This window comes from Eurosta solidaginis, chromosome 2, assembly GCF_040869045.1.
Source record: "Eurosta solidaginis isolate ZX-2024a chromosome 2, ASM4086904v1, whole genome shotgun sequence".
Classification (NCBI taxonomy): Eukaryota; Metazoa; Arthropoda; class Insecta; order Diptera; family Tephritidae; genus Eurosta; species Eurosta solidaginis.
This window is the reverse complement of record NC_090320.1, coordinates 94,727,715-94,755,291: the sequence shown is the minus strand read 5'-3', so window position 1 is coordinate 94,755,291 and position 27,577 is coordinate 94,727,715. Positions and strand designations below refer to the sequence as shown.

The following is a 27,577-nucleotide window of genomic DNA, read 5'->3' as shown; positions in this document are numbered from 1 at the left end:
ACCATTATCTCGTCGCAGCCTAAATACGGACCCGCCTCTGCGCGGCTAAAACCAAGGAACAAAAAACAACAAGGAAAGCTCGATGTCGAAAGACTGCAATCCCAACAGACTGCCACTGATTTCGCAACTCGCCTCTCACACCTGCTCTCTGAGAGCACAACTCAATCCGACGGAATGCAGGAGCAGTGGGAGCATATCTCCAAAGCACTTCGTACTACGTTAAAAGCGAGCGCAACACGAGGAGTGTGTGAACGCTATCGCGAGTCGAAAAGGGAAACGAGACGCCTTTTCAGGAAGAAAAAAGCAGACGCAGAAAGGCGTGAGTGCGAGGAGCTTGAGCTGCTAGCCAGCAGGAATAACGTCCAAAAATTTTACAAAAAAATTCGGCTCGGTACGCGCTACGCGAATAATAAGGAAAGGGATTCGATTAAATATAAGCGAATAAACAAATAAAAAGTTCGAATAAATATTAGGGGGACTCATTAAAGCATATAAATTTATAAGGTGTAAAATTATATCCATTTACACATGCTGTTATATGAACGCACCTAATAATATTCTTGATAAACTTAATTGTCGATCAGCGGTATGATCGCCAAAAAAAAATGTTTGTTTTGTTATACAAATTAAATGCCAAGATTAAGTGAAAAATCAAAACTAAAACATCTTTACTAAGAAATTCTTGTAAATAACTTGCTGATGTCGGAGATTTCTGATGAAAAGGACGGCAATTATGTTTGCAAGGTTGCATTCCTTTCAGTTTACCGCGTTTACACCATGAAATATGCGCGTAAATTTATACAAATTGTGTAAATGATTTTTCATACAAAATTTAACAGTTCGTTTACGCACTGGATAAATTTATACGTTTACACACTTTATAAGGCATTTATAAGGTTAAATGAGTCCCCTATTATTCGAATTACGAATACCTGGCGAATAAAAGAGTTTATTATTCGAATAATTTATATTCGAATAGTCCCACCCCTACTGCCAACTCATTAACATGTACCAGCAAACCATCGATGCACTAAATAAAAAAAATTGTCAATAATGCGAAAATAACCGTCACATCTATCATTATGGATACACATTATCCAATTTTCATTGTAATGTCTATTAAATCAAAATTTTCATTGGAAGCATATGTAAACTTTAAAAAAAAATTCTTTTTAATTATTTTGATAATGGCAATCTTGCAGCCAGTGAAAGCTATGAGCTAACGTACTCTTTGGCAGGTTGATGACATTCATAGCACTCAATATTTTTGGTTGCTGATACATCACGGGGTGATTCATTATTGACGTCTTGTTGGAAAATTCCTACTGCTCCGTCCATATTTTGATAGTTGTGGTTTGTTCCAGATCGTCTCCTATGTTCAGCTGTTCCCCAAACAAATTCCGTTATGTCCGGGAAACTTTCATCAAATATAACTGCAGTAGTATCTTCATTTCCTTGCGTAAATGACTTAACAGTTGTCGATGCTGATAAGATAGCTAATTTCTGAGTTTTGATATTGATTGTATTTTTGACGCTCTCATTTGGAAGATCAACGGCACCCATGATCTCATCGAACTCATCATTACTATTAAGGAAATCCGCCAAAACTGCATCGGCATTTTCCAAGGTGTTATTTTCAATAGATTTTGGAGACACATCGACAGATTCTCGTACGCTTTGAAGGGCTGAAAAATACTGATAGATATATTTTAATTTAAAAGCATAAACGTACTAAGCCTTTTTACCGGGCGTAAGAAAATGTGGCACGTTTCGAGTTGTAACTGTTTTCTTGGAAGAACATTTATTTTCGGGTTTTAGCTTTGTTCTGCTTTTACCTCGATTTTTATTGAAATTCGTTGAAGTGGGGCCGTTTTGAGCTTCTATTTCAAACCCTATGCCACCTGTTGTGCTGGTAACAACCGGAAAAATACTAGCCGTAATTGATGTGTAAACCGACGCATCGTCAATAATCCTGCCAGATGGCTTTACTTGTTCCAAATTTATATTGAAATTTTCACAAAACTGTCGATCACATAGTAAGCAAGTTTTATACCAACCAGAAGGCGTTTTAAACAAAGTTTTATAATATAATGATTTGAACTTAAGCTTTATTAGTTTTACAATCGGTCCACAGTGTTGGCAAGTTTCTGATAAAACACTCGGCTCTAAGAAGTCTTCTGGTAGCCAAATAACATTCTTGCAATCAGGAAAATTCATGCAGCCTATATAAAACCCGTCTTGATTTTTCTTTTGTCGTAAAGCTAATGGTGCTACTAAGCATTTTGGGCATTGAAATATTTCATTCACAACTTTACCTATAGCACTGGTGTGTCCAGTTTTGTCAGTCACCAGGTGATCAATATTTGCTGTTGGATTTTCATCAATTCTACGAAAAAAAAATGCAGTGTGATTAAAGAAAACTACTTATGCTTTGTGATTTGTTACCGCAAAGCCATTTTATTGTCCAAGGCAGTAATTTTTTCTGTCATTTGTTTGTAGGCTTCCAAATATTTTAGAATTTGTTCTCCAAGAACTATTTTCGGATCCTTTTTACCAGTACATATATCTTTTAAATCTGCCTCGAACGCTGATCTCAACAAAGGTTTCGCCAATGCTAGATTCATCGCATCATAACCCTCATATAGACCCATTCCAATTATACCAGGTACAAGGCAGCCTTTTTCAACCACACCAATATATCCTATACATTTGAACTAACATTATAAGTAGCTCAAAAAAAATGACACATACCTCTTTCTTTTATTGTATTTATATGTTCAGCATGAGTTGCATCAGTCCCAATGCCATGTTTTTCCATCAAAGCTATCAAATCGGCCTCCGTCAGGAGTGGTGGAGCAGTGGTTGCACCCTCCTGCATTAATATGTCAGTTGGATCAAATGATTGACCTATTTTTAAATAGGAAATAATTTAATTATCCAGTAATTAAATGTAAGAACCAGTTTACCTTGCTCGTATTTATGAATTTGCTTTGCGTTCCAATTTTCATATATATAAATATCCAAATAATTTCGCTGATGAATGCATAGCCCGGTGGCTGTAAACTTTTCACCGGCAACATTGATGTGAACTGAAGTTTCAGAGCCTATCGCATCTTTGCTGATGCAAGCAAGAAAGTGACGGCACACTAACTCATATACACGTGCTTCGTTGCCGTGTAAATCTATACAACAAAAAAAAAAAAAAAAAAATTATAATATATGTATATAATGATGCCACCTTATCACTTCCAACAACGAAAATTGCCGCATTGCCGAATTTTATTTCTTCATAGGTTCCAGCATGAAAAGATGCTCTAAGCTACTTGGCTGTCTTCTGATCGAAGAGCACGAAGACATAGTTCCAGTATCCTGGATTTGCGCACTCTACGAGTTCCAAATACCTACTCGAACCACAACCTTGTGGCAGCCAAGATACATGCACGCTTCTGTGCAGCAAAGAGAGTGCGCGCCGTGACACAAGGAAAGCTTGTCGTCGAAAAGGTGTTCACGAAACAGACAGCTGATGACTACTTCACTCAAGTCACACACCTGCTCGAGTAATTTTCTACCTGACGATGTTACCGAACAGTGGGAGCATATTTCTCTCTAATTACGTACCGCCGCTGCTGACACCATAGGTTTCTAGCGAGCCTGCAAAAACAACTGGTACGATGAGGAATGTCACGCTGCCTCGGAAAAGAAAGTCGCTACATACGGGCGCGGCAACGCGCGGTATATTGGAGCGGTATCGTGAGGCGAAGAAGGAAGAGAGACGTATATTTAAAAGGAGCCATTCAAAACCAAACGAGGCTTCAGACATGGCACTCCCTTTTGTACGATTACTTTGCGTCACTGTTGACGGATATAAATTGAAGACTGTGAAGAATTTCGTCTATTTTGAAACCAGCATTAACAGCAAAAACAATGTCAGTTTAGAAATCAAACGGAGAATAACTCTTGCCAACAAGTGCTACTTTGGACTGAATAGGCTATTGAAAAGTAAAGTCCTCTATCGACGATCAAAAGGAAAGAAAAATTATCCGGAATATTTGTGGTACAGTGCAAGATGCCGGCGGCAAGAATCGAAGGAGGTATAATGATGAGCTGTATGAGCTTCACGCAGATATGACGATAGTGTAGCGTATAAAAACCCAAAGGCTTCGCTAGCTAGGTCATGTTATATATATATATATGGACGAAGACGCTCTGGAAGCAGAGGAAGGGGAGACCTTCTCTGAGTTGGGAGAGGCAGGTGGAGCAAGACATGACCTCCCTTGGTGCTCTCAACTGGCGTCAGCGAAACAGGGATAGTTGGCGTGACTTATTGATGATAATGATGCTTTTCGCTAGAACAGCAGAATTTACCTTTATGGGCTTCAATATCATTCAATTAGCATTGTCCGATTTTTAAGTTGTTTCGTAGTTGTCTACAGATAGTCAATAGTCACTTCAGTGAAACAGGCCCTAGAGCAACAACAAATATGCTTGAACATGTTTTTGTCTTATACTCACAATGTGCGTAAAGGCTCCATTACTGATACTTAGTATAGACTTGACTTGACTTGGCGTAAACTTGGCAACTTAGTCACGATTATACTCCACTTAGTGCATGCAATCTGGCATCATAATCATTAAATGTCAATTTGTATGACAAAATGTCAAAGTGAAATGGAAACAAACAAATGGCATCTCAAAATATAAACGTCACTTAGAACTTACATAGAAAATCAAAATTCAACAGACTTCTAAGTCAAGTTAAGTGTTGTTAAATTTTGAGTAATCAGTAATATGCAATGTTCATTTAACAGAAATGTAAGTGACTGTTCTCAAGTCAAGTCAAGTCTATGCTAAGTATCAGTAATGGAGCCTTAACAATGAACTGCAAAAATCGAACACGACATCGTTCGATTACATTCGGCAACATGATCGTGTTCAATGATCCAACTTGCTTAAACGAACATAATCGACATTGATTTAATCTCAACCAACTTATTGCATGCATGAATATATTCAATTCAGGCGTTTGCTCGTTTGCCTCAACGGCGATTACATTCATCGGATTGAAAAGGCAAATATGAAAACTCCATGCGTCTGAATTATTGCATGATTCTTCTGCCCTTACGTCACGGCGACAAGCTACATATAAATATACATATAAGCATACATATAAACATTGCTTACGATTCTGTTTGATTGCCGAACTAAACGATACTAATTTTCGTGCTTTGATTTTATTCTCCGCTTGCATTCGTTTGATTAATACAATCGTACGCAAAACCTGTTCGGTCATTCGATCGCAATCATGCTAACAGAGTCCTGTAAAGACAGATGCTGTGTTTAATTAATTACGAGTTTATTCAATTATGAGTTTAATCAATATGAGTTTATTCGCATGATTAAATGTGAATGCAAGTTTTATAGCGTTTTCTTTTCTGGCTGTAGTGTTACGCTTTTTGTACGCCGCGCAAGGGTTCTTGTTCTATTCTAAAAAACAGGCATCGCCTTTACGGGGTATTTCGTTCTTTTGTGAAAATTGTTGCCTGCTCGCAACGCAAAAGGGTTACACTTTCACCCTGTATAAAATGGCGGTGCGGCAGTGCAACTCTGTGAAACTCTCAATTCGCTCTTGAGTTTCACATATACTCTGTTAATATGAGTGCACAGATCAGCTTCGTTCTGCGCATCTACGTCACAGTTCACTGTTTGAGCGAATGAAAGAAAGAGAGAAAAAAAAAAGAGCTAAAGGAAAATGACGTAAGAATTGGTCTAATGTAAGAGATGGTCTAATGTTTACATACGCAATGCGCAATTTTCTTGTGTGATTTGTGATATGAGTGAATATAGTGAGATGAAATGTTCTTTGTATGCACTATAAATGTTGACAATTTTCTGGGGTAGAAGTAACACTGTTAAGGCTTTACCATTTACTTAGGCAACAATTTATTTCATAAAAGAAAACGCTATTAGTGTTTGATTAAATCAAGAAAATTTTTATTTTTCAGTTCACTGGTGCGTAATATAGAATAGCTGGGACAATTGCCGTATTTTGTGAAAAATTACACGAGAAAAAATTATTGCAGTTTTTCTTGTATACATACTTATAGACAACTACGATAAAACTAGTTGCAATAAAGAAAAAACTTAACAGCTCGGAAGCGTTAGGTAAGCAAACTTTGCAAACTTGTTTGCATGATATTTAATATAAATTAATAATTTTTTACTAAATGTAAAGTTTTCAGTTCATAAACGTAAATGCTATTGTTTACCAAAAATAAAAAAGGATATGATATTTGGCAAGGTGACAATTTTGAATGAAATTTTATCAAAAAGCATAAGCGACAATATTCTATCGTAATAGAACTGTTCCTGTCAATTTTATTAAACATGCCCCTGGTTATAAAAAGATAAGAAAGCGTTTAAGCCACATTGCTTAGATCATGTTTTGCAGTTTGTGCATTTTTGCATGTTTTAAAGATAAAAACATTTTTTAAAATGCCAATTTATTGTGTTTTCAATAAATGTTTTCAAATCACTTTCTATTGCATTTCAAATGGATCAGCGTTAATTGTATTGAGAAATATTTTATTTTTTATTTATTTATTTAAAGAGAAACAACTATAAATAGTTATTACACTGTGTAAAGCACTGGCTGCCAGGGCCATCGGCTCTATTTTAAACTAGTCTATTGTACATATATATATATTTGCAGCTAGCTTCGGTTTACCATCCGCTATTTCGTTATCTTTAATGCCTGCGTGACCTGGTATCCACATTATTTTTAGGTTGCCAGTATTTTCGTAGATTAGCTTTCTAATTTTTTTAATCAGCACGTCGTCGTTGTTCCCGTTTAACAGAGCCTTGATCGTTGATTGGCTGGCTGTCGGTGTATATGACATATTTAGACCTTGCATTAGAAGCAAATTTTACTGCTTCGTGCAATGCTGCGGCTTCGGCAGTGAATATAGAGCAGTATGTAGGAAGGGCACCGATAATAACGGTGTCACCAAGTTCGTTTGCAACTGCAAATGTACTACTGGTGCTATATTTAGAGCCGTCAATATATATTCACTGTTACTAGTTGAGCTTTTGTTGTATGAAAGCAACCTGTTTATGAAAGAGTTTCTCGGTATGTGCCAGTCGGGGTTGTTGTCAACTGAAACCGGAGTCCATGGATTAATGATGTCCAGTTCCTTTGCTAATGCTATACAACGTAAGATTGTTGACTTAACCTCATAGCGGCTAAGGTCTTCTAAACCTTCATTGACCAGTTGCAAGATGAGCTTATTTTTAGAAAAGAGTAGTCTTTGTATTAGTATCACGGTGCTGCTTAGAGTTCTTTCAGTTATTTGGGGTAGTCCACCTTCCGCTAGTATCGTTCTAGTTGGAGAGGTGGGGAAGGCACGTAAGCTTCTTCTGGCAGCTGTGTGATATGGAGGATCGATGACCTTTAGGTTTGTTTAGGCGCAGTGTCCATATACGGGAAGCACGAAATCGATTTTGGATAACATAAGTGCTTTAGTTACATTGATGAGTACATTAGTATGTATTAAACAGTGTTTGGAAGTTAAATATTTGATAATATTCAGTCTAGACATTAAATTAAGTCTAAGGTTATTGCAGTGTTGCTTAAAAGTAAGTTTTTTTATCGAAGGTTATGCCTAAGATTCTAAGGGTGTTCGAATGAGGGATGGGGGTATTAAGGAAAGAAAGACTGGGAAAGGAACACTTATGCTTTCTACAAATATGAAAGATTGAGGATTTTCTTATCGATATTTTGGCACCTGAGGACTCACCCTAGCTAGAAATATTGTTTAATATATTTGAAAATACAGCTTTCATGTGGCTTAGATCCTTTAGATCGGAAAATATAAAGACGTCATCTGCGTAGATGAAATGATTGACAGGGGAGAATGATGATATAATGGGGCTTAGTTCATTAAATGCAATGGCGAATAAAATCACCGATAAGGGCGAGCCATGTGGGATGCCGTTGAAGAGCTGGTGGATATTGGATTTGTGGTTATTGACGCCTATGCGATCGAAAGCTTTCTCAAAGTCTATGTTAAGCACAGAGAGGTGCTTCTTTTATTTTAGTGTAGTAGAGGCTATATGTTCAAAGAGCAGCAGGGGATCAATGACACCTAAGCCTTTTTGGAATGTGAACTGATTTACGCTGATGAGGCCTTTGCATTTTTCAAACCACGAGATTCTTTTTGCGATTATTTTTTCGAAGAGCTTAGATATACATGGGATTAGGGATATGGGTCTGTAACTGGCGATTTGATTATCATTTTTTCCGGGTTAGGATGTGGATCACTCCCGCAATTTTCCATTCTTGTGGGAAAGTTCCTTCATTTAAAATGGAGTTATATAGATTAACTAGTCTTGCTTTAAGTACGAAAGGAACGTTTCTTAGAAGTGAATATGATATTTTGTCTGCGCCTGGGGGTTTTCCAGACATTGATGAGAGGGCCAAATTTAATTATTCTATTGTTATAGTGGAGTCGACGATTATAGCTTCCGGGCAAGGAGAGGGGTTAAGATAATCATCTTGGAATACTTCGTCCCTAAGATTGTTAAACTTTGCATGGAAGTTTGACTGATGCGAGTAGTTAGACCAACTTAAGGCAGATTTTTTCGGCAATATCAACTGGCTCGTATACGGCACCATTTGGAGTGTGTATGAAAGATACTTTATTGCTTTGATGGAAACCAACCAGTGATTTAATATCCGACCAAATCTTTTGTGGACTAGATGTGGGGACGATACTGGCAGTCAGAGTATGGAATGATTCTCTTTTTGCGGTTTTTAGTTCTCGCCTGAAAGCAGAATTTGCCTTCTTATATCTAATAAGGTTTTCCTCGGACATGTGTGGGTATATAGCAGTTTATTATAGATGTTCTCTAGCCAACATATATTTCCACCGCTAGAACCGCGATATTAGAGGTTATTTGGATTATTTTGTGTGTTAGCGATTTCGGGATTAATAAATCAATACCTTGTTTGCAAGTGATGTTGGTCGGTAGGTTGTGAAAATACCCAACATAATTGTTAGGTACAAATGCAGTTTTATTTATTGGCAGGTGGGTTTCCTGCAAAGCTATGATAGCAGGTGAGTTTTCTTTTATGAGAATGTTTAGATCGGGATAGTTGTTAAACATGCCATGTATATTCCATTGCACGATCTTCATATTTTATTATTGGATTTGGGTATTGGGAGTTAGATTTGTGAATAGGGAAGAGGTGCTATTTAGTTGAGAGAGAAAGTTATTGAGTAGTGAATTTGTTGTAGAGTCTTCGACTGCTTGTAGTGAGAAGTTAGGTTTAGTTGAGAGAGAAAGTTATTGAGAAGTAGTAAATTTGTTGTAGAGTCTTCGACTGCTTGTAGTGAGAAGTTTTCCAGTGAGTTTGTTGTTGTTGTGTTTTTTTGATTTGTTATATTGTTCGTTTCAAGTCTCAACACGTCTCGCATACAGGGAATTTATTACAACGCTTTGTTGTGTGGCCGAGCAGCTGACAGTTTTTACACCTCATAGGATTGGGGTAATAGGGTCTTATTTTAGTTGAGTACCATGAAATGTCAATTTTCTCAGGAAGGTTATATAAGTCGAATGTAAGAAGCACAACGCCGGTCGGCACTTGTTTGCCATCGAATTTTTTAAGAAATTTATAAATTGAAGAGACACTCTGTTCTTTAAGGTTTTCAATAATTTCTTCTTCATTTACGTAATTTAAGCATGGTGTATAAATTGTTCCTTTTGAAGTATTGAGATTTTGGTGATATGAGATTTGAACGTCACAAATTCCGATGAGTTTCTTTGTCGCTAAGAATTTTTCAGCAATAATGCTATTTTTAACGAAAAGTAGCAAACTGCCATCCCTTAATTCAGTGATTTTCGTTATTTCGGAGCTTATGTTTGTTAAGCCTTTATGTACTGCGAAGCGCGAGAATTTGTTTAAAGGTTTGTTGGTATCAGTCGCCTTTACCACGAGGTATTTTGGATTGTCTTTTGGTATTGGTCGTAGAGACGGATATTCTAATTTTTCGGTTGACACTTTTTTGCGTTTAGATTTTGGGCTAGAGGCTAATAGGGAGAACCTATTATCCCCTAGTCGATTCCCCTTTTGGGCCATTATAGCAATTTTAACCTTAGTTCACCAGATTATTTAAGTAAGGTAGTTACTAAAGAAAAGAAAAAACATTTCTAACTTGAGTTTGCGAACCGAGTGCAAAGAGCACAAGGAGAGAGAAAGAAGTCACTGATATTACTGAGAGACACAACCGTATTCGTCAAGTAGCAGTCGATGACTGGTTGAGAAATAGTGCACGGACATTTGCAAGGCAAAGCGAATCATCCAACGTTTCACAAGAGTACTGCTACGATTGGAAGTTAAACCAGCTGCTATTCCTTTCTTTAACAAAATTCAAGTTAGAATTTTGGATTGGCGTATACTAATCCTACGATATTCTCACCATACAGTGTTAGAAAAAATAATAGGGACAGTTTGTTGCCAAATACTAAATGAATTATATCAGCTGTAAGACCTAGTTTACATATAACGAGATTATCTTAATTTTCGAACTTAACTTTCAATCGTTACTTAAATAACTAGATTCCCCATATAAGTGTTTTCCTTCGATAATCTGTAGTTATGAACAAATTTAAAAATTAATAAATACTTGGCGCGATTTACCTAAGATTTGGGTCGAGCTTCTCTTCCGACTTGCGTCGTGCTCCTTCTAATTTTCCCTAGACGGGACCTACATGTTTTATGCCAACTCCGAACGACACCTGCAAGGTAGACGAATTTTCACTGACAAGCTTTTCATGGCAGAAATATACTCGGAGTGTTTACCAAATCACTTCCGAGGGGCGACCCCGATTAGAAAAACTTGTTTCTAAATTTTAGAGATGTCAAATAATATAGTTAACGAGTCATGGCGGTCGCCGTAGTGCGGTGGTAGCGGCTCAGCTTAAATCACCTCAGAGATAAATCGAATCAAGTATTTTTGTTACTGTTTTTTGTTTCTTTTTGTGCAGTCATAAAAGAAAAATTAATAATTGCAACTATACACAGAATTCAGTTATGTTATTATTATTAAATAAATTATAAAATTAAAAATTGCTTCAAATAAATGTTTTCATACATTTAAAGCAATACGGGCAATCCCCGATTAACTCATACAAATAAACAACATTGGTTAATTCGTTGTAGTTCTATAAATAGAACGAAAACAGCAACAATATCAAGTTTCTTTGAAAACCGCCTTACCAACCAGCATAACTTTAACACATAATTAAATACGAAGTATGCAGTGTGTAAAAGAATAAAATATGCAAAGAAGGCAATTGGGAAAAACTTTACAACAACTAAGGCTTGACGTGGCTGAATGCGTGTGTAACACTTCAACCATCGTTGGAGTAAGGGGTTCAAATCCAACTCCCGGGACAAAAAGCTTTGAAGAGTTTTACAAGGTATAATCGAAACAGCTGTCGCCTTGTCCGTCCTGATATCACGTTGTTTAAATTTTTCCCAAATTATTAAACAAATTATAAAATTAAAAATTGCTTCAAATAAATGTTTTCATACATTTAAAGCAATACGGGCAATCCCCGATTAAATAAAAAAAAAAATAAATGTAAGGCGCGATAAACTCCGAAGAGATTTTAGGCCGAGCTTCTCTTCCAATTTGCGTCATGCTCCTTTTTAATTTTTCCTACAAATTGGCGTGACGGGACCTACTTGTTTTATGCCGACTCCGAACGGCATTTGCGAGGCAAATGAGTTTTCACTGAGAGCTTTTCATGGCAGACATACACTCGGAGTGCTTGCCAAACACTGCCGAGTGGCGACCCCGCTTAAAAAATTTTCTTCTAATGAAAAAAACCTTATTTCTAAAATTTTGATTTTGCTTTGCTCGGGGTGTGAACCCAGGGCATTCGGTGTAGTAGGCGGAGCACGCTACCATCACACCACGGTGGCCGCCGATTAACTCATACAAATAGACAACATTGGTTAATTCGTTGTAGTTCTATAAATAGAACACAAACAGCAACAATAGGCGCGTTCTATTCTAAGCGAGCACGAAGAGAACACTCGCTTATTCATCGAATTACGTTCACAGCAATAACACTAACTCGCTTATTTTATCCAGTTCTCGCGAAGTCGGCTAATCAATAACCGAGTTGAGGGGTAGTGTTGAAAATAGAAAAAATTACTCTATTGTAAATGAAGTCTAAAATACACCAAGGAAATTTTTTGACATATAGAACTATCGCAGCCAACTTCACTCAAAAAGCGCAAAACAAAACAAAATAAATCTTTTGTTAAGCGTTTTAACTTTTTGTAAAGAAAGAATTACATTTCAATGCATATATATTTTATACTGCATAAGCAGCCTGGCTATCTGCCAATGCCACAACAGCCGGGCTATCCACCACAACCTGGTCCACCTGTTTATCCTCCACAACCTCAGCAGCCAGGTTATCCTCTACAACAACCAGGTGCACCAGGTGGTTACATGGGTCAAATCATGCCACCAACACAACCTGGACAGGCGCCAATGCCCAGACAGCCACCCATGCCGGGTCAACCCCCAATACCCAGACGGTCCTGGTTATAAGGTATGCTAATACCACTAATATATTTCAAATATTGCTGATGATTAATTTCTATTATTTTCTTTAGCAACCACCTGCACCTGGTACTGGTATATATCAACAACCGCAACAGTATGATGAAGCACAACGCCACTTAGATCCCGATCAGATGCCAAACCCGATAAGCGTTATCATTGAAAATCAAAATAGCGCTGGTTGTGCTTTTATTACTAATCAACAGGGTTTATTACCACCACTGGTGACCACAAAATATGTGGTAGAAGATCAGGGTAACTCCTCGCCACGTTACGTTAGGTATTGATATTCGAAATTAATGTTTTGTTTGGCAATTACATTGATCTTTCTCATTTGCAGGTCCTCTTTGTATTGCATGCTTGCAACAGCTGATTTATTAAAAACAACAGCTTTGTCCTTTACACTTACCATCTCACCAATGGCACGCACGGTTGAGGGTGAATATGAGCCACTCATGTCCAACATCAATGCCTCGCAATCAATTGTGGACGCTGTACGCACTACATTGGGTCCACGCAGTATGGACAAGCATATTGTTGATTGCAGTGGTAACGCCACAATTTCAAGTGATGGTGCAAACATTATGAAACTATTGGATATCCAGCCGTAAAACTCTAGTCGACATCGCCAAATCTCAAGATGCTGAGGTAAGTTTTTTGTTATATTAGAATGTGTAGAATAAATATGTTTCTCTTATCAGGTCGGCGATGGCACCACTTCAGTAGTACTTTAAGCAGGTGAAATCTTAAAACAAGTTATGCCATATGCTGAGAAAGGCGTGCATGCACGTATTATCATTAAAGCTATACTTAAAGCATTACAATTATGCATGACCAAAATATGACATGGAACAAAAACGTGCTTTATTGGAAAAATGTGCTGCCACAGCAATGTCCCCCAAATTTATTCATCAACAAAAAGATGTCTTTTCTAAAATGGTTGTGGACGCTATTGTTGTTGTTGTTGTTGTAGCAGTGCTTCGCCCTATCCAATAGGTGCGACCAATGACAAATTGTCATCAATGTCCTCTAACGGGAGTCCAAGGAAATTTCAACTGGGGTGGACCATAATGAGAGGGGTGTTGGGGACGTTGGTTCCACATTACAATTAAAGAGATGGTGTCATGTGGGGACACATTGCAAGCGGGGCATACATTTTGTATGTCGGGGTTGATTCTGGATAGGTAAGAGTTTAACCTGTTACAGCATCCAGAACGAAGTTGAGCAAAAGTGACACGCGTTTCCCTGGGGAGTATGCGTTCCTCTTCCACAAGCTTTGGGTACTTTTCTTTGAGTACTGGATTCACCGGGCAACTCCCGACATAAAGGTCCGACGCCTGTTTGTGGAGTTCACCAAGGACCTGCTTGTGTTTTTTTGCTTCATACGGCTGGGTTCTCAGGTGCCGTATTTCCTCAAAATGCTTACGTAGATGACTCCTTAAGCTCCTAGGCGGTGTTGGCTCATCAATCAGATGTCTCTTTGGATGCCCAGGTTTCTGGGTATTCAACAGGAACTGTTTGGTTAGCATCTCTCCCTAATTGGGATTATTCTCGCCTCATTATGTAGATGTTGTTCTGGGGACATACGAAGACAGCCCGTGGCGGTTCTGAGAGCAGTATTTTGGGAGGCTTACAGCTTCTTCCAGTGAGTAGTTTTTAGGCTTGGCGACCATATAGGGGACGCGTAGAATGCAATCGGCTGGCCAATTGCTTTGAAAGAGGTAATGAGCGATTCTTTATCTTGTCCCCAAGTACTGCCAGCAATAGATTTGAGGATTTTATCACGGCTCTGGATTTTCGGTACAATTGCGTCTGCATGGTCACCAAAATGTAGATCTTGATCAAACGTCACACCCAAGATTTTGGGGTGTAGGACAGTCGGTAGCGTAGTGCCATCGACGTGGATGTTCAAAGTGGTCGACATTTGGGACGTCCATGTTGTAAATAAGGTCACGGATGATTTAGTCGGTTATAATGCCAGGTTTCGCGAGGCGAAAAAACTGGAGAGATCAGGGAGCTAGCCGTTTATTCTGTTGCAAAGTTCATTGATCTGTGGGCATGGGCCTGTGGCCATTATTGTGCAGTTATCGGCGCAGGAAACGATAGTAACTCCTTCTGGTGGCGAATGTAGCTTTGATATGTAGAAGTTAAACAAAAGTAGTTTAGATGTTTCGTTTCTAAATTGCACCTATGCCTGCCGACCATCCAGATAATTTGCGGTCCACCTTTTAAGACATGGGGGAAGGGTAGACCCTTCCAGGTCTTGCAGTAGCGTGACATGGTGGACCATATCAAAAGCTTTCGATAGGTCTAGCGCACCGAGTACTGTTCTATGGTGGAGGTTTTGATTTAAGCCGCAATTTATCTGGGTGCTAATGGCATTTAGCGCGGTGGTGGTGCTATGGAGTTTTCTAAAGCAATGCTGATGACAGGCTAGCTAGCCGACAGCACTTTATCGCTAAAGGCAATGAACCTTTGACATTGTGCCTAAACGGATTCGATAGGGACTTTACGGTGGACCAAAGTTTACCTACACCGGCAGAGAGGTTACACCCGCCTAGGTGCTCCTCCCATTTCGCCCGCTTGTGTTCATCCACAAGCATTCGGATGCGTTGGTTTATATCCCTTATTTGGGGATCGCCGGGATCGAGCTATCTTATAAGGTCACGTTCTCTCGCTAAGTTTGCGGCATCAGCCGGGAAATGAGACCGGTTTTCGGGAATGGGGCGAACCGAGGCGGATTCAATAACCTTGCGGAAAGCACGCTCCCCTTGGCGGGCATCAGCCGCGATAGTGAGGGCAGCAAAGCGGTTGTCTGTAAAGGATTTGTATTCGTCCCGCTTTCCTTTTTTAAAGTTTATGAAAGTGCGTTTTTCTATGACGATGAAGTCGGCGGTACGCTCGAGCGAAATAAGTATAGGCAGGTGGTCGGATGCCAATGTTACCATCGGCTGCCAGTTGACGCAGTTTACGAGTTCTGCGCTCACGATTGAAATATCCGGCGAACTGTGACAGCTTCCTACCATACGTGTGGGGGCGTCTCCGTTTATTGTGCAGAACGTCGTTTGTTCTATTTTATCCGCCAACATCTCACCCCTACTGTCCACCCGCAAGTTTGAATGCCATAGATCGTGATGGGCATAGAAATCACCTAAGATAATGCGATTGTTTCCAGTGAGTACGGCGCTGATATTAGGGCGGTATCCACTAGGGCAACAGGTGGCAGGAGGGATGTAGATGTTGATGATTTCTAGGTTTGCATCGCCCGACCGGACATATAATCCTTGACGTTCTAAGACACTGTCAGAGAATTTGTTTTAAAAACGCTCAGAATTGTTTCGAATGCAATACATTTTCATATGAAACAAATTCTGAGATACGGCGTTTTTGAATAAAATTTATAAGTAGTAGTAGTTCAAACAATTTATGAATTAAGACGTTTTTTTAATTTTCTAATACCATGTTTACACGACAATAGCGACCGACGTATTAGAACACGGTTTGAGTTTGAACCAATACAGAAAACATTTCGAGATGGTTTGAAAATTTGTGTATTAATGAGTTTATAAACTATTCGAAATCAAGTAGAGCGCCTTATGTGGCCATGTGAACATTTTCATTACTTCCACTACTTCAACAGTGTGCTACAGTCCAATTTAAATTACTTTAACTTACGTATCTGTATATTTTACTTGCGAGCCAAACATATGTTTAATTATTAGAGTAATATCGATTAAGTTTTTTGGACTTTATGGAATTTGTTGGACTGAATACCTTTTTCTTAAGCTTAGTTTTACTTTCAAAAAAGTTGAATCAAATTTTTAATACTTGCGATAAACATAAACCTGTGAAGAGAAAAATAGCAGTGTCAATTTTCAACAAATTTCGTCATTTAAATACTTCTTTTTTATTTCCGATATTTGGAGAAAAGCTTCTATGAACTTTGCAAACCCATCTCAAAAACATTTTCAAAAATTTGAGAAAATTTTACCTAAATTTGAACTTTTTATTTGGGGTTCTTAGAACTTTTTTGAGTATACAGTTTTGTCAATTTTAGTATAACAAAGTACAAGTTTTATTTTTATTTTGCATTGATTTTTGAGTATTTTTTTTACCGAAAATTTATTCAGATTTTCTTTCATAAAAAACTGTTCCACAATTTGTATAGAAGAAAATCTCAAACACCCTTCAAAAAACCTCAAAAATCAACGGGAATTTTAAGAGACCTATAGCATGTATGTCCTTTGTTATACTAAAATTGATTTTGCTACAAAATTGTATACCCAAAAAATGCATAGAACCATAAATAAGAAGTTCAAAATTTCGGCAAATTTTTGCATTTTTCGAAAACGCTTTCGATATTGTTTTTCATAGCTTCAGTTAAAAAAAATCATGGAAGTTTTTTCGTGTAGTATCGGAAATAAAAAAAGTATATAATTGACGAAATTTATTAAGAATTGAGACTGCTATTTTTCTGTTCGCAGGTGTAAGTTCATTATTAAAATGTTTGATGTTTATTAATCTTAAAAACGTGTGCATAAAACACTGTATTTCATTTTAAATTGCTTTATATGTTAGGAAATTGAATTACAAATTAATTTTAATTTCTACTAGAAGTATGATATGTTTAAACGGTTGTTAACGGTCTATAAATTGCCTTATATTTTATGTAATTGAAGAACGAATTAATTTAAAAAATTACTAAATGTTTGAAATGTTTATGCTGTTATGTTATGTTGTTATGAAAGAAAGTGAATAAAACGATTGAAGTTGCCTTAAAGTTTTAGCTTTTTTTTTTGTTTAAAAACACATTTTATTTAGCATTTAGTATTTTTAATAATAGCGCATAAGTATACAGATGAACCGTTTCTCTGCAGAGTAATAATAATTGTCATGTACACCTTTTAGAGATGAATCCGCCCCTTTGCGCAATCAAGGTGGAATTTCCCCAGCTAGCTCAGGGCGAGAGGTCGGGGCCCTTAACCCTTGTCCACCTTGATGCGGGACGGATGTCACAATCATCATTATACTTACATCCGTGCCCCCCCTCGCAGAAAGCCCACCCTACCTTGGACCGCTCGAGTTTCTGCCTGGCAGCGAGTCCCCTTTTTCTTCTGCTCCAAATGACCCCACTCACTTACCCTTACGTCATCCTTCCCCACCCCTTCCGATTAAGTTTAGCGCGCCATTATATCTTTCTTTTATACTTCAATCTAACATTCTATTTATTTGAAATATCTTAATTCTATACAAAGAAATCGATAAAAAAAAACGTATCTTATGGCTATTGAGCCAAATACCAATGCTTATGAAAAATAAAGATTTAGATCAGGACAAAAAAACTTATATCACACTTGAATCAATATATGTATATATATGTGAATATCCACAGGTACAACATAAAAAAAATGTATAATTATTCACAGGCTTAACAAACACCACAAAAAAAAAGACACAAGGAATAAAAATTTAGACCGGTATGAGTTCGAAGTTGCAGTCCTAGAAGCTCTTGGTGTAGCTCCGAAGACTTTCCAACGGATGCTTTTGTCGAGCTATGCTTCCGAGCTACACCAGAGAAGCACCTTGAAACGTTAGGGAGTGGCTATTCGGTCAAGGATGCCGCCCTCGTCTAAGTGGATGTCATTGCGGAATGGGTGAAAATCGTATAATCCTCGACGCATCTACATAATTAAAATTTTACACGGACCCTGGATAAAATTTTAAAATATAGACCAAAGTTTGCAGACGTTTGTGTTCACAACATTGACTTCTATAGTCTTCGTTAAATCGAAACGATATTTTAGAATGAAAGTCGACTGATTTTAAGTTGAAAGATATTAACTGCTGTGTTTAGGCAGGATGCCTAACTTTTCCGCATCTGATTGCGACCCCCCCAATGCAACTCTGCAAATCGATACTCGAATTAATTTATAACCACCCACACCATCACCCTCATGCATGTGCATGCATGCACATGCACGTGTATGTGTGCTTTTTGTCAGCACTCATGCATATGCATGTCGGGGTTGATGTGTGGGTGCCGTTCCCCTCCAAAACGGAGGATTTTGCGGGTCAACGGTTGTAGCTTGCGATACAACCGGTCTCTTTGATTTCAACAGCCAACCAGCACGCATCTGCCGCCAACGATCTCTGCCGTTTTATACTCAGGTAATATTGTACCCTAGCTATTTATCTTTACTGAATAAAGATCATCCTTTATAACGAGAAATTCTCGCCTATTTGTTTATTTCATTATTCTACACGCCACATTCCCACTGAGATCGACCCCGGTGCGCCGACCTACGACTAAGGAGCATACGCACCCCGGCCGAACATTTGGTCCTTCTCCCCGAGAAAGGAATTAAAGCGCATATACAGTCCACATTACAAATAATCATAGCTGACCGTACCACAAAATCACAAAATAAAGTCATCCGAAAAAGAAGTTTGCCCACCAACGAAAAGTTTATGATATCATACCAGCGTCAAAAAACACCGAGTCATCTTCTCACATCATCGCACATATCACTACATAACACCAAAACGTGAAAAGAAAAAACACTGAGCCAGCTGAAGCCACTACAATACCATAAGCTACTTGCCACATCACCAGTATACAAGTCACCAAAAAATACCTGAGTAAGTGCAATATTTCTTGCCACATTTTTTTTGGTTAAAACAACAAATAAAAAGTGCGAAAAATCAATTTAAAGTGCGTAGTGATTTCTGATTGACCGCGAAAGGTGTAAAAAATTTAGTGCCGAAAAGGAAAATAAGTGCAAACGCGTTGCATAAACGTCGTTTAACATTCCTTGTGACTATCTGGTCTGTCCCCCCACCAGCGGTAAGGCTCTCCGGACACAGCACAAGGAAGAGGTGTACATAACCTCACATTCACATTAAAATCTCACGCCATACGGCTGTGGCAATTTTCATTTTCTTTTCAAGCACTTTAATTTTCACTAATTCAATCGACACAGTTTTTACAACAGTTTTCACTGAGTTTTTACACTTTTCGTCGAGTGTTATATCAGCGCGCGCACTTATTTATAACAAATTTGAACGTTGAAGTGGCGAGTGGCCCCCTTTAATTCCACAAAAGACGTTGTTGTTGTTGCTCTCCCCTTCTCCTTGGTTTTCGGCACAAATAAGCTGCAAAGTCAGTGAAAAAATAAACAAATTGAAAGCGTTAAATAAAGAGTTTTTTCTATATTTTAATCGTTGTTGGTTGGGTGATTCGCACAGGTTTTTTCAGTTTTACAACCCCTTTTAATTTGATCACAAATTTTAATCCATGAACATGGAATCATATATTAGATTGGCCGATCGAATAATCGAATTCGAGGCCGATTTTAATGACATCAATGCGGCTCTGCACACTGTACACACTCTTGCAATACAGCAAAAAGAGTTGCAAGCTAAGTGGGAAAAAGCAGAGAACGCCCTAGAGGAGTTGCTTGGCTCTGACACGCTCGACGCAAAGAAAATTGCAGCGGTCAAGATCAAGCATAAAGCGGCATATGCCGTATTCCTGAGATGCATGTCAAACATGGCTGAACTTCAAGCCAAATTGAAGGAGGAAAAAGATAGGGCAGTCAAACCTGAGGGAGAACGCGGGCGCGAACACAGTATCCGCCTGCCAGCTTGCGATACTGAGGTATTCAAGGGCGACTACCTATCTTGGCCAACGTTTCGTGACCTGTTCACGGCCATCTATAAAAATAACAGTCGCTTAAGCCCGGTAGAAAAGTTATTCCACCTTAACCAAAAAACCCAAGGTGAGGCAAAGGACATTGTCAAGAAATGTCCTTTGACAAATGAAGGCTTCGAAACAGCCTGGAAAAACCTATGTGAGAGATACGAGAATAAACGGATTCTCGTAAACTCACAACTACAAATTTTGTTTAATTTAAAAAAGATAGATAGTGAGTGCGGCAGCTCTATCAAAACCTTACAGCGCGACATAAATAATTGCTTGGCATCTTTAAAAACACATCAGATCGATGTTTCAAATTGGGATGCGATTATTACCTATTTATGTTCGACAAAATTACCTGAAAACACGTTGGCTCTATGGGAGCAGAGCATTGATCACAAGACGGACATATCCAAGTGGGAGGATATGGACAAATTCTTGTCAAATCGTTTCCAGACACTTGAAACCGTGTCTGGTTTTACAGGGAATGCCACTTCTAAAGTGCAAAAATCAAACCCGTCGCGCCAGTCGACGGAAAACCCTACAAAAAGACTTGGTGCTTTTCAAACCAAAGTAACCAAGCAAACAACAAAATCAATATGTAAAATGTGCAAATCTACGGAGCACAGATTACGCAACTGTTCACGTTTTTGCGATTTAAATCCGGTAGAAAGGATTAAATTCGTCAAATCCACAAACGGCTGCCTGAATTGTTTATCCCCAGGACCCACAGTGACGAGGTGCACCAGTTCGTACAACTGTTCCAAATGCCACTCTCGTCACCACACGCTCCTGCATGCGGACACACTTCAGCAACCGGCGGTACGAAATCCCTTCAAAGATGCGGATAATCCCCCATCAACTTCGGCACAGGCAAGGAAAAGACAGGAATCGGGACAACCACCTTCCTCGGCGAATCAGAATGTCAAATCCTGCCATGCCAATTCCAGCACAGGCGTGCTATTAGGAACTGCTCGCGTACACATTCACCATAATGGTACCGACTTCTCCGCGCGGGCATTAATTGATTCTGGGTCTGAATGTTCCTTTATAACTGAAAGACTGAAACGCAGAATCAATTTGCCAGCGAGGAAAATGCATGCCCATGTTTCAGGCATCACAAATGCGGTGTCAGCTCAGGTGAAAGAAGCATCCAACATCGAACTACGTTCACCAGTGGATCCCTGCTTCAGCCTGACTACACCCGTACTAGTTCTAACGAAACTCACTGGGAATCTTCCATCCTGCCATATCAACGCAATGACTATGCAGGCATTCCCAGACTTGATTTTGGCAGACAAGAGGTTCTACGTCAACGAAGACGTAGACCTCATACTTGGCGGAGACATATATCCCCACATTATAATGAGCGGTATAAAGAAGAATGTGCTAAACACACTCTTAGCCCAAGAGACAGTGTTCGGTTGGATACTAACCGGTCGTATCGAATCACCGAATCCAACGAAGAGCATTATGTCTTTTTACAACGAGGTTGCGTTAGACAATCAACTCAAAGCTTTCTGGGAGGTAGAAAATATACCCAAAAATAAAATATTAAATGAGGATGAAAGGTACTGTGAACAAATATTTAAAGAAACAACGCAGCGAAGTGAGAATGGAAGGTACACCGTGTCACTACCATTCCGGCAGGATTACCCTAACAATATTAACTTAGGACCATCCCTGAAGCGTGCATGCTCTCAATTCTTCCGGAATGAGGGGCGGCTAATAAAAAACCCAGATTTAGGAAAAGAATATGTTCGAGTGTTGTCAGAATATGAAACGCTCGGACATATGAGAAAAATTGAAAAGAATATTCCATCCGACGATTCGGATAATTATTTCCTGCCCCACCACGCCGTTGTAAAAGCAGAAAGTACAACCACCAAGGTACGCGTAGTATTTAACGCCTCGAGCCCTACGGCCAACGGCAATAGCTTAAACGATATTCTCCTCCCAGGCCCAGTCCTACAAGCCGATCTACCCATACTTATCTTACGATGGAGACTATACCGCTTCGTATTCAATAGCGACATCGAAAAGATGTATCGACAAATTTGGGTGAACGAAAATCACACCAAATTTCAACGTATTGTGCATCGCACTTCCCCGAATGACCCTATTAGTCTTTACGAATTAAAGACGGTTACCTTCGGGGTGAATTGCGCTCCATATCTCGCGATAAGAACGCTCCTACAACTAGCAGACGACGTCTCAAACTCGCACCCTACAGCGGCTAGCATACTGCGAGAATACATGTATGTAGATGATGTGTTAGCGGGTGGACATACGATCACCTCGACTATTAAAGCCAGAGATGAAATTCGTCAAGTCCTACACTCAGCGGGCTTTCCACTTCGCAAATGGACATCCAATTCAGAGGACATTCTAAGGGACATCCCCAAAGCAGACCTACTCAATGAAAACTTCCTGGCATTCGAAGATACCAGTTCAGTGAAAGCGTTAGGCATTCGATGGAATGCCCTATCCGATTTATTTTATTTTCAAGCAGGGACGCTGGACAACCCGGAAAACATTACGAAGAGAGCGATACTATCAGCAATCGCCAAACTTTTCGATCCCTTAGGATGGCTGGCACCAATGGTCATTGTGGCAAAAATACTCATGCAGAGTATTTGGTTGGAAGGCACCGCTTGGGACGAACCAGTATCTACCAGTACGCTGGAACGATGGAAAACCTTCACCGACCAATACCATGAAATCGATAAAATCCGGATACCTAGATGGGTCAACTTTTCTCCAGGAACCGACATCGAGATCCATGGATTTTGTGACGCATCCGAGAAGGCTTATGCAGCAGTCATTTACATGCGTGTCAAAACGGATGATAATGTCTGCACAAACCTACTTCTAGCCAAAACCCGAGTAGCCCCAGTGAAAACTCTTTCTCTTCCACGATTGGAGCTTTGCGGAGCCGTGCTGTTAGCGGAAATCACCGAATCAATTCTCAGGAATCTCAAGTTGGGACCAGTGAAAGTGCACCTGTGGACGGATTCAACGATCGTCCTCGCATGGATAAAGAAACCGCCCTGTTCCTGGTCAACCTTCGTCGCACATCGGATCACCAAGATCATCGACATGGTCGGACATAGGGACTGGCTGCACGTGAACTCAGAGTCCAACCCAGCAGATTTAGGCAGCAGAGGATTACCTGCGTCTGAATTGGTCAACAATTCGTTGTGGTGGCAGGGACCTTCTTGGCTGCAAGCAGACACTTCCCAATGGCCAGCACAAGAAAGTGACTACATCACCTCCGTAGAGGAAAAGAGGGCAAAGACCTGCGCAACAACAACCGTCAATCCTACCGATATTCTTCAACGCTTTTCCGACCTACCTAGGGCTCTACGGGTCTTATCACACGTTATGAGGTTCTACCGAAGAACCCACCCCGAAACAAAAAATTCATTCCAGGTCATGTCGCACCTAATCTCCCCTGATGAAATTAAGGCCACTACACGACTTTTAATTAAAATCTATCAGAAACAACATTATAGTTCCGAATATAATTATCTAAAGGCCGGAAAACCAATTGCAGGGAAAAGTGCAATACTCTCACTTAATCCCTATCTAGACCAACATGGCATCATTCGGGTAGGAGGGCGACTCGGGGCGTCAAAGGACTTAGCTTTTAATGAACGCCACCCAATCCTCCTTCCATACAACTGCAGGTTATCCCGTCTTACAGTCCTAATGTTTCATCAACAAAGTTTGCATGGGGAGAACCAACTCATGTTGCGTCTGATACGCACCCAATACTGGATACCTAACATCAAAACCATGATTAGGGCTACAATTCACAATTGCAAAGTTTGCACTGTACACCGAAAGCGTGCTCAGACCCAACTTATGGGTATTCTCCCTCGCGAACGCACGACATTCAGCCGTGCATTCACGAATACTGGAGTCGACTTTGCCGGACCCTTCGACATTAAAAGTTACCGCGGCAGAGGGTGTCGACTATCCAAAGGCTATGTCTGCCTTTTCGTGTGTTTTTCCACACGAGCGATTCATCTGGAGGCCACTACTGACCTCAGCACCCCATCATTTCTTGCGGCTTTTGCCCGTTTTATATCTAGACGCGGATGTCCCAAAAACGTCTACTCCGACAACGGTACAAACTTTGTCGGAGCTTCACGATCCCTACGATCGGAATTCAAAACTTTCATGGCACAAGCCCGAGACAATGCTGTCTCGAAGTACAGCCACCAGTCACTCACTTGGCATTTCATCCCTGCGGGCGCTCCCCACATGGGAGGGCTGTGGGAGGCTGGAGTGAAAAGCTTCAAAAGCCACTTCAAAAAGATAGCCTCACCACACAAATTTACATTCGAGGAATTCCATACACTCTTGTGCCGCATCGAGGCATGCCTGAACTCGCGGCCCCTCAGCCCGGCATCCAATGACCCAACGGACCTTGAGCCGCTTACTCCAGGTCATTTCCTCACTGGCGGCCATCTACTGGCTCCGCCAGAGCCAGATGCTAGTGAGAGCCCTGCCTCGATGATCAATCGGTGGCAGAAACTCAAAGCCCTCCATCACACTTTCTGCAAGCGATGGAAAACCGAATATCTATCCGAACTTCAAAAAAGAGTGAAGTAGAAGCATCCCAAACAAAATATAAAAGTGGGAGATCTCGCTGTCCTCAAAGAGGACCACTTATCTCCCAACGAATGGAGGTTAGGTCGAGTTCTCGACGTACACCCCGGCGAAGATGACCGAGTACGCGTAGTCGACCTCAAAACCGAGAAGGGTCAAGTCAGACGACCTTTGGTCAAACTGATCCTTCTTCCAACGGAAGAGACGGATTGCGAGAAGGCTAAGTGCTCCTCCTAACAATCCCTCCGTTCCTCCATACCCCTCCCTTAAAAAAAAAATCAAACCCAAAACACCTTTTCCCCCGACTACCTACAATTAGAGGCCCACGGTTGTAATAGCATAGAAAGCAAATTAAGGAACCCGCGTCTTCGTGTCTATCTACCCCTAAGCCTGCGTTTCTCCCGAGCCATATATTATAATCAACCCCCCGGTCTCGTGATGGTGCGAGTCTACCGGAGGGGAACCCTAAAACGTACTACGCGATGGCAATGGGGAAAGGGAGCGCGGGACATGAAGACGCGTTTCAACCACGCGCCGTGATGCCCCGCTATCCCTAAGCTTGTGGCTATGCCCTAATCAACCCCCCGGTCTCGTGATGGTGCGAGTCTACCGGAGGGCGATCCTACATCTTCTCTTTTTTTTCTCTACCTCCGGTCTCGTTTCGAGTCTGCCGGAGGGACTCCTACACCTGACTACGGAGCGAGACGCACGAAGACGCGGGAGAGCGTACAAAAAGCTCGCAAACAAAAAAAAACATTTTTCCTTTCCGATCTAAGTTTTTTTTAACAAGACTAACCGGGGGCCCCCTGAACAGAAAACCCCATAATTCACTCGCTCACCCAGAGCGAGGACACCAGAAAATCCCCGAATTCACTCGCCCGCCCCGAGCGAGGACACCAGAGACCATCCCATTCACTCGTTATCCCATAACGAGGACATCATAACAACCTACCGCAGAAGGGTGAACCGATCTGCCACAGAACCTAAAGGCTTTCAGCCCATTATCTTTCTCACTTTCCAAAAATTTAACCCAAAAGTCACTCGCTCCCCAGAGCAAGGACACCAGAACCCTAACGCAGAGCCAGGATCTGCCACATATTGCATCAGCACTCGGTCAAATGCACGAGGCCAACAGCACCGAAGCGGGCCTAGCAATCAGGACTCCAATAGTTATAATTCATAAGAACAACGTACACGTCATGTAGGAAGTCTACAATAAAAGCTTTCCCAAACAAACATTAAGCTTACAAAGCGTTGATGTTGGTTCACAAATTGTGTAAACAAAATAAATGAAACCTCATAAAAATTTACTAAAAGAAAGCATGTTATAAGTGGCCTCCAAAAAGCCCTTATAACTAACAATTCTTTTTAGACGGATTGTCAAAAGGTTTTGAACATTGATCTTGAATACCTTTCAAAAGGTCTTCAAACATTTCTCCAATTAGGGTGAATTTCAGTTTAAGCATAAACACCGAAAGTCTGGGCTCACAATTTGTGTAAGAAAACCATTCCATTCATAAATATGTGCGTTCGTGCTAACGATAATCGAACACAGACCAGTATTATCAAACTACCGACGCACTAAAGTAAATACTGATTGTTGCCTTGTTTTAGAAATTTTATACATATTATAGTTTGTTGGAGAACTTGGTAGTTACTTGGGCTGCTGAGTAGCTTCTCACCCCATGTCGCCTACATCTTCGAATCATGCTATCTCAATGTCAAAAATTTCCCAATTCCGGACTTTTCTCCAAACCGCCCTATATTAGAGTGAGAGTGAAGAACACTTCATCCCGGAATGTATTTCATTAACAAAAATGCTTTGAACTTATGCTCGGAGAGGGAGTTTTTTTTGGCAACATAGTGCATTTTTTGAATAAAAGTCCAACGTGCGGCATTTTCTAAACAATGTCTGAAAGAGTGACCAACCCAACATGACCTTATCAAGCACGAAATGTTCAGTAGAAACCGAATCATTTCCCCCACAACATATTGGCACTTGCCAAACCATTATCATTACTACTAGGCTACTAGATTCGTCCCGCTTACTGGATTACGAATGGGAATTTCAAAAAAAAAAAAACCCAATCAAGAAAGGAGTCGTTTCGTAATTTCACATAAGTCAAAAAAAAAAAAAAAATTTTTTTTGGAAGTGGGAAAAAGTTCCCTAACCTTGAGCAGTATCCAGTACCCCTTACCACGGGTGGGGGGAAGTGCCAGACTTACAAAAGGTCGCTGAAAGCGGGAGTGCATTCCACCGGGTGGATACTTCCCTTACCTCGAACAGTATCTGATACCCCTTACCACTGGTGGGGGGAAGTGTCAGACTTGAACGAGGTTTTAACAAAAAAAAAAAACCGACTAATGTTATTTTTACAACTTTACGCAGTCTCTGCTACCCCTTACCACTGGTGGGGGGAGGTAGCGGACTGCCGCAAAGCTTCCCGGTTATTTTTTCGCGAAAATGGGATGCGTTGTTGATCACAAAAGAAAAAAAAGGGAAAACGCTTCTCAACAATGAATTAAAACAGAACCAGAAACATTACTAATGGTGTTCCACTTTTAATTTCATATTTTACCTTAAACGGAAAGAATTCATACGTTTATGATATGGAGCATGAGGATC

At 40.2% G+C, this 27,577-nt stretch overlaps 2 protein-coding genes across 5 annotated transcripts in view; one reads left to right on the top strand and one right to left on the bottom strand.

Annotated features, from left to right (window-relative positions):
- Top3alpha (topoisomerase 3-alpha) overlaps window positions 1-27,577 on the bottom strand; it is a 487,070-nt gene that overhangs the window by 115,312 nt on the left and 344,181 nt on the right. For 3 of the 4 annotated variants that reach the window (XM_067766000.1, XM_067766002.1, XM_067766001.1), the window contains exons 5-9: window positions 2,967-3,182; window positions 2,752-2,907; window positions 2,446-2,701; window positions 1,746-2,386; window positions 1,229-1,685 (exon numbers count right to left, since the gene is read on the bottom strand). In XM_067766000.1, the coding sequence (XP_067622101.1) occupies window positions 1,229-1,685; window positions 1,746-2,386; window positions 2,446-2,701; window positions 2,752-2,907; window positions 2,967-3,182 (1,726 nt within the window). Of the gene's footprint in view, window positions 1-1,228; window positions 1,696-1,745; window positions 2,387-2,445; window positions 2,702-2,751; window positions 2,908-2,966; window positions 3,183-27,577 lie in introns of those variants that run through there. The other variant, XM_067766003.1, reaches the window with a different exon arrangement.
- LOC137239087 (protein transport protein Sec24C-like) lies at window positions 12,372-13,394 on the top strand. Its single transcript, XM_067763991.1, has 4 exons — window positions 12,372-12,560; window positions 12,692-12,918; window positions 12,979-13,286; window positions 13,340-13,394. Exons 1-3 carry the CDS (start codon window positions 12,372-12,374, stop codon window positions 13,247-13,249), a joined length of 687 nt encoding a protein of 228 aa, XP_067620092.1. The 3' UTR covers window positions 13,250-13,286; window positions 13,340-13,394.